Source organism: Schistocerca piceifrons, chromosome 1 (genome assembly GCF_021461385.2).
Source record: "Schistocerca piceifrons isolate TAMUIC-IGC-003096 chromosome 1, iqSchPice1.1, whole genome shotgun sequence".
Lineage (NCBI taxonomy): Eukaryota > Metazoa > Arthropoda > Insecta > Orthoptera > Acrididae > Schistocerca > Schistocerca piceifrons.
In genome coordinates this window covers 815,362,850-815,379,368 of record NC_060138.1, presented here as the reverse complement: position 1 = coordinate 815,379,368, position 16,519 = coordinate 815,362,850, and the positions used below count along the sequence as shown (strand labels likewise).

Sequence of the window (16,519 nt, the reverse complement as noted above, 5' to 3'; positions counted from 1 at the left end):
TTGGGGGGGGGGCATCTTTGCATAACTTATTATCATCAGTTTAATTTGTGTCCTGCAATATTTAACAATGTTATTATATACTACAAGAAGAGAATTCTCACAGATTCTTTACAGATCTCAGTACAGAAAAAATTCTTTAAAAATGTTTAAACAATGCTATACCATGAAGTTTAGTTTTCAATTTTATCTTGTTTTTAACAGACAAATCTCCAAAATGTAATGATGATGATGATTGTGCCGATGAGATGTACTGTAATCAGGAAACCAAGACTTGTGAGAATCCATGTCGAACTAAACAGTGTGGAGTGGATGCATACTGCAGTGCAAGTAACCACCAGGCAGTATGTGTGTGCCATCCTGGATGGTCTGGAAACCCTGAAATTGCTTGCAGTAAGTACTTAATTTTACAGGTTAATTAAATTTTGTGTCATCTGTTCTGCCTGACATCTCATGCTCACACTTCTTTTCATACTACGAGTAATTACGTGGGTGAGATACATGTTCTCCAAAATACCCCAATTTCTACACCTGCGGCTACTGACATATTTCACATAGTGCATGGCAGTTTGCATATTTTATCATTACTAGTCATTTCCTTTCCAGTTCCAATTGCAAATTGAGCAAGGGGATGATAACTGTCTATATGCCTCCATATATATGAGCCCTAATTTTTGTTATCTTATGTTTGTAGCCTTACACAAAATGTACATTGGTGGCTGTGGAATTGTCCTGCAGTAAGCTTCAAAGGCTGGTTCTCTAAATTTTCTCAACAGTGTTTTACAAAAAGAATGTCGTTTTCCCTCAAGAAATTCCCTTTTGAGTTCACGAAGCATCTCTATAATTCATACGTGTTGATCAAATCTATCAGTAACCAATCTAGCAGTGCACTACTGAATTGCTTCGATGTCTTCCTTTAATCCGTCCAGATCCTAAACACTCGAGCAGTATTCAAGAATGGGTCACTCTATTACTCTGTGTGTGGTCTCCATTACAGCTGAACAACAGTTACCTAAAATTCTTCCAAAAAATCGAAGTCAAGTATTTGTCTTCCTTACTACTGTTCTTCTGTGCTCAGTCCATTTTATATTGCTTTCCAACATTAGGCCTGGATATTTAAACAACATGACTGTGTCAAGCAGCACACTACTAATGCTATATTTGCACCTTATAGGACTGTTTTTACTACTTATCCACATTAACTTTCATTTATCTACATTTAGAGCAAGCTGCCATTCATTACACTAACTAGAAATTTTTTCTAAATCATCTTATCACTCAACAATGACACATTCCTCTACACCAGTGTAATCAGCAAACAGCTGCAGATTGTTGCTCACCTGTCTGTCAGATCACTTATGTATGCAAGGTGACCAGAACGAGTCTGAAAAGCTTGTAATAGTGTTGCAGAATGGGTTGTTGCCGAGAAACGATTGTTAAGGAAAAAATTCAGTATATTGCACTGTTTTGAAGTAAATTAGCATCAAAGTTAGCCATTCAGGCCGTTGTGCATGCAAATTCAAATACCCCACCAATGATAGTGTTGCCAAACATGTTCTTCATTTGGTGTCCTAAAATCAAACAAGAAAGTGATACAAAAATTGGACAAGGGGCCATAGTAAGGATTGAATCCAAGCCAAAGACTGAGCAGTCTTTGTCGCTGTTGTCTATGTTATGAGAATAACTGTACTAATTGCATCTGGTGGCATGCTTGAATTTGCATGCACAGTGACCTGACTGACTAAATTAAACACTAATTAAATCTGAAACAGTGCAACCTTTTGAATTTTTTTCTTAACATTTATTTCTTGGCACGGCCTGCCCTGCAACACTTAAAAGCTTTTAAAACTGTTTTGGACCATGTTGTGTAGAAAATAAGAGTGGTCCTATCACACTTCCCTGAACTTCTCCCAACAATATCCTTGTCTCATGAACACTCACCATCAAGGACAAAATAATGGATTCTATTACTTAAGATTTCTTCAAGCCACTCACATATCTGGGGATTCCCTATACTTGTACCTCCATTAACAGTCTGCAGTAAGACACTGTGTCAAACACTTTTCAGAAATCTGGGAACATGGAATCTGTATGTTACCCTTCATCCATGGTTTGCAGGATATCATGCAACAAAAGGGCAAGCTGAGTTTCTCACGAGCGATTCTTTCGAAAGCTGTGCTGATTTGTGGAAGATGACTTTCCATCCCAAGGAAATTTATTGTATTAGAGCTGAGAATATGTTCGAGAGTTTCTGCAGTAAACTGATGTTAAGGATATTGGTCTGTAATTTTGCAGATACAATCTCGCACCTTTCTGATGTACGGAAGCCATCTGCATTTTTTTCCAGCCACTTGGGACTTTCCACTGAGTGTGAGATACATGATAAATGCAAGCTGGGTAAGGGGCCAGTGCTGTAGAGTGCTCTCTGTAAAACTGAGCTGGGATTCCATCTGGACCAGGCAACTTATTTGTTGTCATCTCTTTCAGTTGCTTCTCTTTTCCTTGGAGAACCTCTGATCCTCTGTCAGGATATTTCCCCCTTAGTCAGAAAGCCAAATTTTAAGGCATCAGCGACTTTCAGCGCGTGATGGCCAGGAACCATGTGGCTTCTACCTTTTTGTTGCAGGAGTAGGATTTTCTGGCAGACAGCTACTAAGTCACCTGGATGGTGTTCAAATTTTTGTTGCTCCAACTCACTTGACAAAATTTGTCAGTCTTTTTGAAATTAAGATTGTGGAACAAGAATCAGACTTCAGATTTCATGGATACAATTTAAATTGTGATAGAGATACTGGACCATGACAAAATCACTAATGTCAGTCAGATAATTGAAACAATACAAAAATTTCTGAACAACAAGGCAATAGACGAACAAGGATAAACTTCTACACACTAACTTGTCCAGTTTTATTACTATCGAATCTGAACTTAGACATCTAAGAAAAGCAAAATTTCAAGAGTCCAGGACATTAAGGTGAGATTTCTTAGAGTTCTTAAAAGGTGCTATAGAAAAGACAAGATAAGGAACACATTCCTAAATGACAAAAAATATTAGAGCTATCTGGAAAGTAATGCCCATTTCATGTAGTGTGGGAAGAAGCAGGAGGGAACGGAACAGTCATTACACTAACTTACACAGTCGGATCTGTGCTTACGGCCATGAAAATTAGAAATCCGTGCCTACAGTAGCAGTCAAAATGAGCATTGCAATTTAAAATCTCACCGAATGTAAAATCCATTTCGTAATTTAGTTTCTCATGACAAAAAATATCCAAGTTGTCCACTTCCCTCAGGAAATATATACTGTAATATGGATGGCATGTGATGACCATAGGTGTTGTGTGTCAGATAATGGAAAGTCCTGTATGAAATAATGACAATGTGGAAAGGATAGATTGCTACTTACCACAAAGAGAAGGTGCTGAGTCTCATGCAGGCACAATAAAAAAGATGCTAAAATATTAAGTGTTTGAACAAGGTGGTCCTTCCGAAATAGAAAACACACACACCCATTTTCACACAAGCACAACGCACACAAACATGGCCACTGTCTTGCAGACACTGGAGTAGTCAGGCTACATTTGTCCTTCAATTCTTACACAAATTATACTATAATATAGAAAGGATAGAGTGTTACTCATCACATAAAGAAGGTGCTGAGTTGCAGACAGACACAACGAGAAAGACTGCTAAAATATTAAGCTTTTGGGCAATATCCTTCTTCCAAAATAGAAAACACACATACATTTTCATACAACTCACATGCACATGACCACTGTAGTAGCTGGGCTCCAATGTCCGAAGACACTGGCCGTGTATGTGTGAATTGTGCTTGTGCTTGTGTAAAAATATGTGTGTATCTCCTATTTTACAGAAAGGACCTTATCTGAAACCTTAATCTTTTAGCTATCTTTTTCATTGCACCTATCTGCAGCACACTGCCTCCTTTACGTGGTGAGTAACAGTCCTTCGTTTTCATATAACAGTGTCATTTGTGTAAGATTTGAAGTACAAATGTTAATGATCATCAAAAATTTGGCTTTCTGTATTTAGTTATCAACAAACAGGTATAAAAAAATTGATGAAAATATTCATGAAAATGGGTATTTCATGATATCTCAACTCTCAATGGTGTGTTTTGTGACTAAATTTTTAAAGTACCAGATTTTCTGTGCTCATTGAGTTCCAAAATTCCTTTCTCTCTGTTCAGTAGGCCTTCTCCTTCCACATCACAAGAGAAAATATGTGGGTTTTTCTTGCTACAGTAGACATAAAAAAGCAGTCAGTGGTGTGGGTCATATCAACTTATCCAGTAAACCAAAAAAGCATGCAAAAAATGGTCAGCCATAAAGATTATGGCTACCATTTTTTTGGTACACTAAAGAAATCTTGTTTGTGGATTTTATCGAATGTTGAAGAACAATCAAAAAGTGAGAAGATCCATTCAAATCAAGTTGCTACTGTCATGTATTTGCATGGGAATGTTTGCCCAAACTCTGATTTGTGTCAGTTCAAATTGGGCAGTGTTGAACAGCAGCCTTACATTCCAGGCTTGGCTCCCAAGTGATTTCTGACTCTTCATGATCATGGACAAGTATCTTGGGTTCAAATGCTTTGATTCCAACAAAGAACTTCAAGATGTTGCCACAGGTTGGCTGCTACCTCAAGTGGCAGAATTTTATAAAAAGGAAATTCACCTACGAATTGTGATTATATTGTGGGTTATATAGAGAAGTAATACAAAGGTGTAGTCCTAAGATTTGTGTGATAAATTTGCTTTGACCATTGCAGTATTTCATTTATAGCCTAACCAAGGTTACTTTCTGGACAACCATCACATACAATGCAATAAATAGTGAATACAGGTAGCATACTTAGAAGAAAAATTTTATATCAAATGTTCAGATCAGTTGCATGATCTATCTCAAAGATAATTTTCATGGCAAATAAGATTCTAGTACAAAAAGAGAAAGAGAGAGAGAGGGAGGGGGGGGAGTGGCCATCTGGGATATGACTTGCCGATACTCTATGAAAGCTTCGGAATGTCAACCGGGAGAACCAAAGTGTAAATATTGACTAGGAAGACTAGGGAAATGATTGGCTCCAGAACAAGTTGTGATGGAAGAAATTGCCAGTGCCAGAATTTGTGAGGTCAGGGGATGAATATTACGATGTGCAGTTGCTCTTCATCAGATTGCGCACCATTATGTGGAGTTGAATTCCAAATCCTTCCATAACAAAACAGTTCATAGTAATATATCTATTAGATCTGGACATGAAGTCAAAAGACCCATTAATGCTCTTTGAAATAAGTTAATCGCATGTTGGCATTTAGTTTCATCATCTCCATTCCTTTCACTACATAGTCATTCATAATAATACACACATTTTGTGCAGCACAGTTATTCATCACAATCATGCAGTTTGTACAATTATAAACATGACATAGCATTCACAATTTTAGGAAGGCATTAAAGTACTGGAAGCCTCACCAGAGTTTAAGAGTTTCTGTCCCTGGAATTTAAAAAGTCTACTTTCTCTCTCTCTCTCTCTCTGTCTGTCTCTGTCTCTCAAAAGTTACTCTTTATGACTCTATTCCACGTGAGCAGTATCATCTTACTTTTCATTTTAAGAACCTGGGAAAATTTTTCAGTGTCATTTTGTTTAATTAATTTCAGAAATTCTGTTGCAGTTTATGATTATAACCAAATGCTTTTATAGCTTAATATTTCATCACAGCTGACCCTTTCCTCCTTTTCCTCCACCCATTCTGTGTAAACTGTGGAGAGAGCTTACATATTTTGTGATTTCCCTAAAGAAGTTTTGACAAAAGCCTGAATCGTTCATAGCCATCTTAATTTGCTCTCCTTGCCTAGTCCACAGTTATGCTCAGTCTCTAATGAACTCATCATTTACATCTTAAACCCTAAACTTCCAGTCTTTCTTCTTTGTGTTCTTGAATTTAATATTTACAGGCACCTATTGCTTAGTAAATTAGCAGCCTCTATGCCATGACATGTTCTTCTTTATATTAGTTATATTTATGTTTACAGATGATTCACGTGTACCAAGAACAGAGTTCCCCAAGCCTGAGATCACTGTGAACTGCAAGTCAGATGGGGTTGAAGTTGAATTTAGCTTGCCTGACCAGACATTTAATGGTATTCTCTATGTGAAAGGCCATAGCAAAGATGATCGTTGCAGCAGATTGATTACCCCATCTTCTGGTTCTGCACCTCAGTCATTACTTTTTAAAGTAAACTTTGGCACATGTGGTCTTATTCATTTCAATGTAAGTATGCTCATTTTGTCTTGTCCTTCTTGCGCTTTAAAGAGTTGGAATGAGCTAGATCATAACTCCAATTTGGAATAAAAGCTTCTGAACCAATTTTAATAGTTAATCCTAAAATTATTTAAAAAAAAGAGTGAAAATATAATTTAGATTTCTTTTTACTAATTATAAATTATTTACTCACGACTAGCTATTTTCATCAATCTTCGGGCTGCTCTTAACTGTGTTTCAAAAATATTTTTCAGAGAGAAGCAAGTTTCCTCCTTGTGCTACAGAAACACCCTAAACTTGTAACGTCTACAGCACAAGCATATCATATTGTTTGCAAGTATCAAACTGGTGAGCAGAATGTAACAGTAGGATTTAATGTATCAATGCTCACAACAGCTGGCACTATAGCAAACACAGGGCCACCACCTGTGTGTACAATGAAGATAATTACCAATGCTGGACAAGAAATTAGGTCAGCTGAAATAGGTGAAAACTTGCAGCTTCACGTGGAGGTGACACCATCCAGTAAGTATTTTTTTACGTCAAAAAAAAAAAAAAAAAACACACCTTTTAAAGGCTTGTATTTGTAGGATTTTTATTTAGTTCTCTAGTAGTTAATTATGTGATGAACATAAAGCTAGATTCCAAACAAAAGCTTTAATTGTGCACATTTATAACTCCATTACCAATTTCACACACGTAAAAACATGAATTATTTATACCCTTTGCACAAATAATTTCAAAAAAGAAAACTTTGTAGATGAAATTAAGATCATAAGACCATCATGTACCATATAATGGAAATGTTGAACATTGGCGTATTTACTGCACTTACCTAATAAAAGAACCTTTAATGACATCTAGTTTCCTCTGAAGAGTGTTTACGGTTCCTTTCTTTTTTAAAAAAAAAAAAAGTATATATATTTGAAAAGAAAAATGGAATTAACACTGTTTACTGGAACCTAATAGACAAGTGACCACCTCATTAGAAACAAAATTTAGAAACCAGAAATCTATCACCCTACAGGCACATGAAATTTTAATTTGGGATTAATGAATGGGATGGGATATATGAAGTTATTCCAGCCTAGTGTCATAAAAGAATACCATGATAGTTGCCTTGAAGCAACATGTTCACTTTTGCATATAGATAACTGATTATAGAAATTCTACAAGTCATTTATATCTTACTCAGTGGACTAGTGCAAACATCAGATGCATTCACAAGTTATCCAGTAGATTTAAAACTTAATTTTGTGCTCACTAACATGAAGGAAGAGCATGATAACAAGACTTACATGCATAAATCTGGTGAAGACCATTTTAAGATAGTGACCATTTAACATAAGAGCTTTGCATATATGCACAATACTACTCACAAACTTATTCTTAAGAATTCAGGCAATTTTTTTTTTTTTTCTCTACAGATATATATGGTGGTTTTGCACGAAGCTGTATCGCAAAAACTGTTGAAAACAATGTAGAAAATGAATATATGGTTACTGATGAAAATGGCTGTGCCACAGATCCAACGATATTTGGAGAATGGAAATACAATGCTGAAACAAAGTCTCTAGTGGCTAGTTTCAATGCATTCAAATTTCCTAGCAGTGACAACATCAAATTTCAGTGCAACATCAGAGTTTGCTTTGGAAAATGTCAGCCGGTATGTAACAAATTTTTATTTGTTACTGTAATACTTCAAGGATAAATTTTTTGTCATTTGCAGTAATTTTCCACAAATATTTTATGTATAGTGTTTTTTTCAGTACACCATTACTAATATTTAATTTCTTGTATACAGGTAAATTGTAGAGACACTAATGCATTTGGCCGACGGAAACGAGAAATTGAAGCACCAGAGAATGACACTAATGTAGCTATTGCGGAGTCAATGTATGAAGGGCAGCTCAGAGAAGAGATAACAATACAGTCCAATGCAATACTGACATTCGAACGAAGGGAGGAAAGATACACAGCCTCAACTGATGGTGAGTAATTAAAGTCATAATATGTGCAATTATTTTATTATGTAGTGTTGGATATTATCTTAACCAGTTTTCTGCCTCTCTCCCTTAGTCTAAGAGAGTTTGTATGTTCAAGATTAACTGACTCGGAGAGTATGCTTAGCTAGAAAATAAGAATTAAATGAATAGTGAGTGAGTAGAAACAAGTTCATATTATTCTGAGGCCATAAGAAATGTGTATGTTTAATGTGTGTGTGTGTGTGTGTGTGTGTGTGTGTGTGTGTGTGTGTGTGTGTGTGTGTGTGTTGTTTTTCCAAGTGATAAGAGTATTATTAATTCTACTTTATTTCTTCAATCTGGTACAGTTAATATACAGGGTGATTCATAAAGAATACCACAACTTTAAAAATGTGTATTTAATGAAAGAAACATAATATAACCTTCTGTTATACATCATTACAAAGAGTATTTAAAAAGGTTTTTTTTCACTCAAAAACAAGTTCAGAGATGTTCAATATGGCCCCCTCCAGACACTCGAGCAATATCAACCCGATACTCCAACTCGTTCCACACTCTCTGTAGCATATCAGGCGTAACAGTTTGGATAGCTGCTGTTATTTCTCGTTTCATCAATGGTGGCTGGGAGAGGTGGCCGAAACACCATATCCTTAACATACCCCCATAAGAAAAAATCGCAGGGGGTAAGATCAGGGCTTCTTGGAGGCCAGTGATGAAGTGCTCTGTCACGGGCTGCCTGGCGGCCGATCCATCGCCTCGGGTAGTTGACGTTCAGGTAGTTACGGACAGATAAGTGCCAATGTGGTGCTGTTCCATCCTGCTGAAATATGAATTGTTGTGCTTCTTGTTCGAGCTGAGGGAACAGCCAATTCTCTAACATCTCCAGATACTGTAGTCCAGTTACAGTAGCACCTTCGAAGAAAAAGGGACCAAAAACTTTATTGGCTGAAATGGCACAGAAAACGTTCACCTTAGGCGAGTCACGTTCATACTGAGTTGTTTCCCGCAGATTCTCAGTGCCCCATATACAGACATTGTGACGGTTGACTTTCCCGTTAGTGTGGAAAGTTGCTTCATCACTAAACACAATCTTTGAAATGAAAGATTCATCTGTTTCCATTTGAGAAAGGATAAAATCACAGAATGTACAACTAAATGAAACTTTATAGCTCCCTTAATTCGCCGACAGATAGTGCTTAGCTCTGCCTTTTGTCGTTGCAGAGTTTTAAATTCCTAAAGTTGTGGTATTCTTTTTGAATCACCTTGTACTTTCTAGAATGTGGACGCAATTCAGAATAGGGTCTTGATATGTTGCTCTTTAGTTGAGAGATATGCTGTGATAAAAATCCATCGCAGTCTCTCAAATCGTGTCGCAAAAATAACTGACTCATTGAACCAAGACATAACCATATCCCAAAGTGATAAACAAAAGATTAGAAATACATGTTCACTTGCAATAAAGTCATATACAAACCAGCTTCAAAGTCATACTTGGCAGAAAGTCTCCAATTTACACAACTTTAGAGAGAAGTGATATTTGTTAATTAATTTTCATCAGTCACTTCAAATGGCATTTCTCATTAAAACATGCAAGCAGAAGTATACTGCTAATCTGCCACCTGTTTGATTAGTAATGGTGCTAAAATATCATACAGAAGAGGTCAGCATCTATAAAACAGTACAAAGGACTGTCACAATCCAGCTGCAGAATTTCATATCAAAAAATGCTGCAAATTGCTGAAGGGTACAGTCATACAGGTTAAAAATATTCATTAGACCCAAAAGGCATATTAAGTGAGGAAGAAGAAGCTCAAGCTAACAGATCTCTGCTGTGAAAAAGTGAAAAATATTTAGTGGTCCACAATAGATAGGCATAACATTTACTAATCATATCCTGCCAAAAACTTTGTAAGCTGAAAGCAAATTTTCAAGTGTATGGACCTTTGTCAGGAGTTATGTGGTATGCAGCTACGTGAAACATACAAGGAGGAGACTGAATCAGTTAGAAAGTCACTGAAGGATAAACTTAGTTTGTTTGTACCCATTTTAAGATTATGAAGGCCACCATGTCACACATTAATATTGCACATGTCATATATGCAAATGTGTCTTAAATGTGGCCTGATACAATGAATAAAAGAATAAGATATCTCAGTACACATTCTGTCAGATTTAAAGTTTCACTGTGAGAAGCAATCATATATATATAGATGATGTGAATTACCATACGAAAGTGCTGACAGGTCGATAGACACACAAACACAATCATACACACAAAATTCTAGCTTTCGCAACCAACGGTTGCTTCATCAGGAAAGAGGGAAGGAGAGGGAAAGAAAAAAGGATGTGGGTTTTAAGGGAGAGGGTAAGGAGTCATTCCAATCCCGGGAGTGGAAAGACTTACCTTAGGGGGAAAAAAGGACAGGTATACACTCGCACACACACTCATATCCATCCGCACATACACAGACACAAGCAGACATTTGTAAAGGCAAAGAGTTTTTTGCCTTTAAAAATGTCTGCTTGTGTCTGTGTATGTGCGGATGGATATGAGTGTGTGTGCGAGTGTATACCTGTCCTTTTTTCCCCCTAAGGTAAGTCTTTCCGCTCCCGGGATTGGAATGACTCCTTACCCTCTCCCTTAAAACCCACATCCTTTCGTCTTTCCCTCTCCTTCCCTCTTTCCTGATGAGGCAACAGTTTGTTGCGAAAGCTTGAATTTTGTGTGTATGTTTGTGTTTGTTTGTGTGTCTATCTACGTGCCAGCGCTTTTGTTTGGTAAGTCACATCATCTTTGTTTTTAGGTATATTTTTCCGATGTGGAATGTTTCCCTCTATTAAAATATATATATATATAAAAGGTCAAGTCTTTTATAAGTGAGGACCGAAAGAACTAAATGGGAAACAGAGAACATTAAATATCTTCTTTAAAGTAAGAAAAGCAATTTATTGTGAAATTTACTTCCTTGCATAATTGGATTGTTTGTAAACTGGGAGAAAAACACATCTATGGGTCTTACAGTAATAAGATAAAAACTTTTCTACAGTATGTTGAAAAAGAGAATGAAATATACTGACTGTGACTTTGCCAGGCTTAAAAAAACTACCATTAAAATTACCACATTTTTTCCAATGTTTGTAGGTTTCATATCACCAAGACCTAGGAATTACAATTACGAACAACTTAAATTGGAAGGAACACATAGAAAATGTTGTGGGGAAGGCTAACCAAAGACTGCGTTTTATTGGCAGGACACTTAGAAAATGTAACAGACCTACTAAGGAGATTGCCTATGCTACACTTGTCTGTCCTCTTTTTAGAACACTGCTGTGCAGTGTGAGATCCTTACCAGATAGGACTGACGAAGTACATCGAAAAAGTTCAAAGAAGGGCAGCACATTTTGTATTGTCACGAAATATGGGAGAGAGTGTCACTGAAATGATACAGGATTTGGGCTGAACATCACTATTAAAAGAAAGGTGTTTTTCGTTGTGACAGAATCTTCTCATGAAATTCCAGCCACCAACTTTTTCCTCTGAACACGAAAATGTTTTGTTGGCACTGACCTACATAGGGAGAAATGATCACCACGATAAAGTAAGGGAAATCAGAGCCCGTATGGAAAGATATAGTTGTTTGTTCTTTCCATGTACTACACGAGGTTGGAATAATAGAGAATTGTGAATGTGGTTTGATCAACCCTCTGCCAGGCACTTAAATGTGATTTGAGGAGTATCCATGTAGATGTAGACCAGTAAGAAAGATTCAAGTTACAATAAACAACCAGAAATTATGTTAATATCGTATTTTGGAAAGACACTGGATTATTACGTACACATGACAGCTGAACAGTGTAAGAGAAAGAACACTACATAATTTACAAAACTATTACCAAAAGTATTGCCATATATAATGTAAAGGTCTGTGAGCTGAATTAAGGACAGAGTGAAAAGAAGATTGCTGGCACTGGAGTCACTGTTGTACAAAAAATTGTGGCATGTTTAGGATGGAATATGTAGAAACAATTCGGTAGAAGAAGCTATGACAGCGAATATGGTGATAATTTGTTCCATAGAAACAAGACAACTATTGTGGCTCCAGTAACTAGAGAGATAGGATGGAACGCATCAGATGACCAAGATGTGTATGAAGATTGAAATTCCCAAGGAAAAAGGAAAGAATGGCGTCTATTAGAACATAGGAAGAAGGTGTCTGTAAAGTAGTGGCTGGCACTTCTTTAGTTCACATTTAAATGGACTATTCACATTGCATAGATGATTCGGTTCTCGTTCAGTCTTCAGGTGTGAACATGTTTTCAGTATCCCCCTCCTCCAGTGCTTGCAAAGGTGTGGTAGATATTACAGACTGTTTGAGCATTTACATATATGTAATGGTTACTTACAGTGTATGCACCACTATTATGATAAGCAAGGGCTCGACAGGTACATATACTTGTAGAAAATGTGCCATGGTTTCAAAATTAAATGATAAGGCAAGTGTGACTGGTGATAATAATGCCTGGCAGTTATCAGGTGCTTTTCATATATCTTAGTTTGTTAATTGATAGTTTCAGCAAAATAGTCACTAAATTGTTAATATATGCTTTGACATAGCAATTGAAATGAAGAAAGGAAGTAATGCATAAAGGAAATGTGTACAAAAGATCGACTTTGAAATTGATAGGTTAATCTGAGCAACATTGTCAACTTTTTCATTTTTATCACTATTTAGTGAAAGTTTGTCATTTTATGGTTTGCTAACATAGTTATGTGTTTTTTGTGCACTTATGTGTGGAAGCATATAGAGATGTGGAACATGTCGTATGAATGAATGAATCAATGTTTACAAATAATGCAACATTCAGTAATCATATCTAATACTAAATTATTATTAATTTAATGATCATTTCCTTTATCTAAAAAAGAAAATTTTCCTTAATTTTACAGCACCAGAGACACAGAAACCTGAAGACATATGTGTATCAATGGTTGGATTCATAATTGCTCTTGTGATAACTGCTCTCCTTGCATTAGTAGCTGTGGCAGTAGCAGTATCGTGTTGGCTTGTAGCTTACCGTCGAAGACCAAAGCTGGCTGGGCCATTGCCTCATCCTCCTGAATTCCCAAATCCACTTTTTACAACACCAGAACCAGTTGCCGAACCTTCGCCTGATTATCTTACGTGATTTGTGATATTTTACTCAAGTAAAACATGTGGGACCTGAATCAATCACTCTGGTGCTCAGTTTGTGACTGACATAAAGAAACTAGTTCCTCCTTCATACAATGGTTAGCTTCAATTATTAATGGACTATTTTCAGAATGTATAGTATGTATCTTGTGTTGCTAAGGAGGAAAAGTGAAAATGCAATTGAGATCATATTGCAGTCATAATCTAAAGATCTAAAATGCATTTTCCACAATGTAGTCACCTCCTCCAATGGCTTTGTGTAAATGACACGAAATAGGGTTTGTTCCACATAGCAGTGGTGGTGGTTTATTTTATAGTAGTTCATACTGAAAATCTTGGTATTGCAAGACTTAAAACATACTGTCAGACTTAAACTTGTTATGATTTTGGTCATTAATGTAGGATTGCCTCCACTTTTATGCTATTGGTTTTATTATTTTACATCTTGTACCCCTAAGCTAGATTTCTTTGCTGCATTGTGAGCTTGACTGAATTAGCCATTGGAGGATTTGAGTAGTTACAATGATATAAATAATAAATGTGAATAATGTTGATATGTATTTTGTGTGTTATGTTGTTGTTTGTGTCAGATACTTTTCTGTTACTTGTGCTAATATTCTACAATTCCATGTCACAATTTATCATTAACTCATCATAAAAAACAGTATGGTAAACCTGCCTGCCAGTTTTGCAATCATCATTACACACCTTCACAAATAAAGAAGTATGATGTTTTGAATGTCAAATAATTTTCCAAATAATATTTATTAATTTATCTGCTGTAACTTGAAGAAAAGATTTGGACCTCTCTAAAGCCATGAATAACAAGTCTTCCATTTGCAATTAGATTGCAGCAGAACTGACAATTTAGCCTACACTCTTATTTTCATCACATCTTCATTTAAATATTTATTAAATGTTTGTCCCATAAAAGACTGCCATTTTGCTACAGTAGCTGTAGATATGCATGAGTTGGTCACATTTGCCTCATGTATTGTACAGAAGAATTCTCATCCTATGCTGTGCATACCACCTTGTCTGAAAATAAATTTCTGTATATAATGCCAAAATTGCAGAATTTTCAGTGGTTTCATTTGTGTTACATCAGCAAGCTGCTGTTTATTCTGTAAGAACAAAGTTTCTAACATAGGCACATTCTGCAGTGTAATTTATGTGTTTCTACCAGATTGTACTAATGTGCTTCTGTTAGTTATTTTGAAGGGATACTGTTTTTTTCCTTTTGAATATTAGGAATCTCTTCATTCAAAATTTTTTTCGGTGAAGGGTAAAGGTGGTATGCTGTGCCATTTATGATAATTGTATTAATCAAATTAAGCAGTTGCTTTAATTTAACTTCTGAAATACTCTTTGTTTCCAGAGGCCTGAAATAATTCTTAACAGTGAGTGAGTCTTGTAATTGTGATAAATGTCTAATAAAGATGTTGTTATAATTAAATCAGTTTAATTTTTCCTTATTCCTGCACAGTCATCCACAGTCTGGTAACAAAACTCATTTAGTGTAGACATATCATACTGTAGAAATACAGTACAGTAGAAGGTGCCAAAGTTTGTTCACTTTAACCTGCTGTGGTTATCATAGCTTTAGGTTTGGTTTATGAAATTTTAATAATTTAAAGAGCATTGCACAAGTTTAGCACAGTATAGGTAATTTAAGAAAAACTGAAGCACTTAATTTTTATAAATTATTCTTGTTCATATGAATTTGTTGACATACTCTACTAACAGATTAATTAAACTGAATTCTATATCCAGAAAGGCGCTTTTGTTATAATTCAGAAAAGCTGTTGCAACCCCTAAAGTGAGATTAACGGCCTTAAATAATTACAGTATTTTCCATCAGTTATAATAAGTTACTACTAATGATTACAATTCATCAGTGAGAGTATATTCTTTGTAATTACTGACTTAAAAAACAGAACAGCAGCAATCTAAAATATTAAGCAAAGAGTGGCAAAGTTGTGATGACAAAGACAATGACAATGGTGATGATAATGATGGTGAATACTGGAATTATTCTAAAACCAAAAATGCAATTTACAGGAGTGGCAGTGTAGACTGCAGATAGTTGGATAGCAGAAGGAAAGTGTGTGAAGCCATAGATTATGCCACGCTTTGAAAGGAGGACATGGAAGCAAATAGAAAATAGAGGTGGGGGAGGGGGGGCAGTCATCAAAGGATGATGAAAAATAAAATAAGAGATAAGATAAGCTACTAAGAAGAACTGAAACTGAAAGCAAAGAGGATGGAGGAGCCATGGTAGGAGAGTTGTTAAGGTGAAGAGGTAAGAGAACAGGGATTATTTGAGATTCAGACCATGGTGGTTATGGAACATAAGAAGCTTATTAAATAACAAAGATGATCTTTTCAACAGTACAGAAAATGGAAAAATTTAATGGACTTTCCTGCAGATGTGGTATACATGACAAAACATTTGGGAGTCCCAGAAAGAGAAGTTCCTATTATTTTATTTTTTATGTATCATGTTGCATGGGGCGAAGTGAGCTAGAGCTATGATGATGTTATTCATGGAATTGGTACATAGTCCACAGTATGTTTATTAGAAAATTAATAATATGTAAAAATAATTATGGGTGAATAAACAAATGAATAGCAGCTAGAGAAAATAATTATAATGGGATGGATAAAAAGTCAGCTCAATAAGCAACAGCAAGAGAAAACACACACAAAAGTCAAGGAAAAGTGCAAGCTTTAAGAATCAGTGGCTCCTAGTTCTAGCAGAAGGGTTCAAAGGGAAGGAAGACAGATGATGCACAAGGACTGGCAAGGTTTTGGAAATGGGAAAATTACAGAAAAATCATCCAGAACACTGGGTCAGCAGAGACTTACCGAATGGGATGAGATTGAAAGTCTGATTGTTGGACAATGTAATGGACAAGATTTCAAAACCTTAGAGCTTAAAGCCCAAAGAATAGTAATAAGCAAGACTGAGATTACTGACAAGAATTGGTAAGAATGGAAAGCCAAGTGCATTGTACATGGCAGACAAGTGAGGTGGGGGCTGAGAGAAAATAGACAGGTCA

The 16,519-nt window shown here is 36.1% G+C and overlaps 1 protein-coding gene across 1 annotated transcript in view; it reads left to right on the top strand.

Moving 5' to 3' along the window:
• Positions 1-14,913, top strand: part of LOC124775374 — a 607,101-nt gene extending 592,188 nt beyond the window's left edge. Inside the window, exons 237-242 of the mRNA XM_047250212.1 lie at positions 202-390; positions 6,051-6,289; positions 6,535-6,805; positions 7,708-7,946; positions 8,085-8,271; positions 13,214-14,913. Of these exons, the coding sequence (XP_047106168.1) occupies positions 202-390; positions 6,051-6,289; positions 6,535-6,805; positions 7,708-7,946; positions 8,085-8,271; positions 13,214-13,452 (1,364 nt within the window). The 3' untranslated portion in view covers positions 13,453-14,913. The remainder of the gene's footprint in view (positions 1-201; positions 391-6,050; positions 6,290-6,534; positions 6,806-7,707; positions 7,947-8,084; positions 8,272-13,213) is intronic.
• Positions 14,914-16,519: the final 1,606 nt, after the last annotated feature.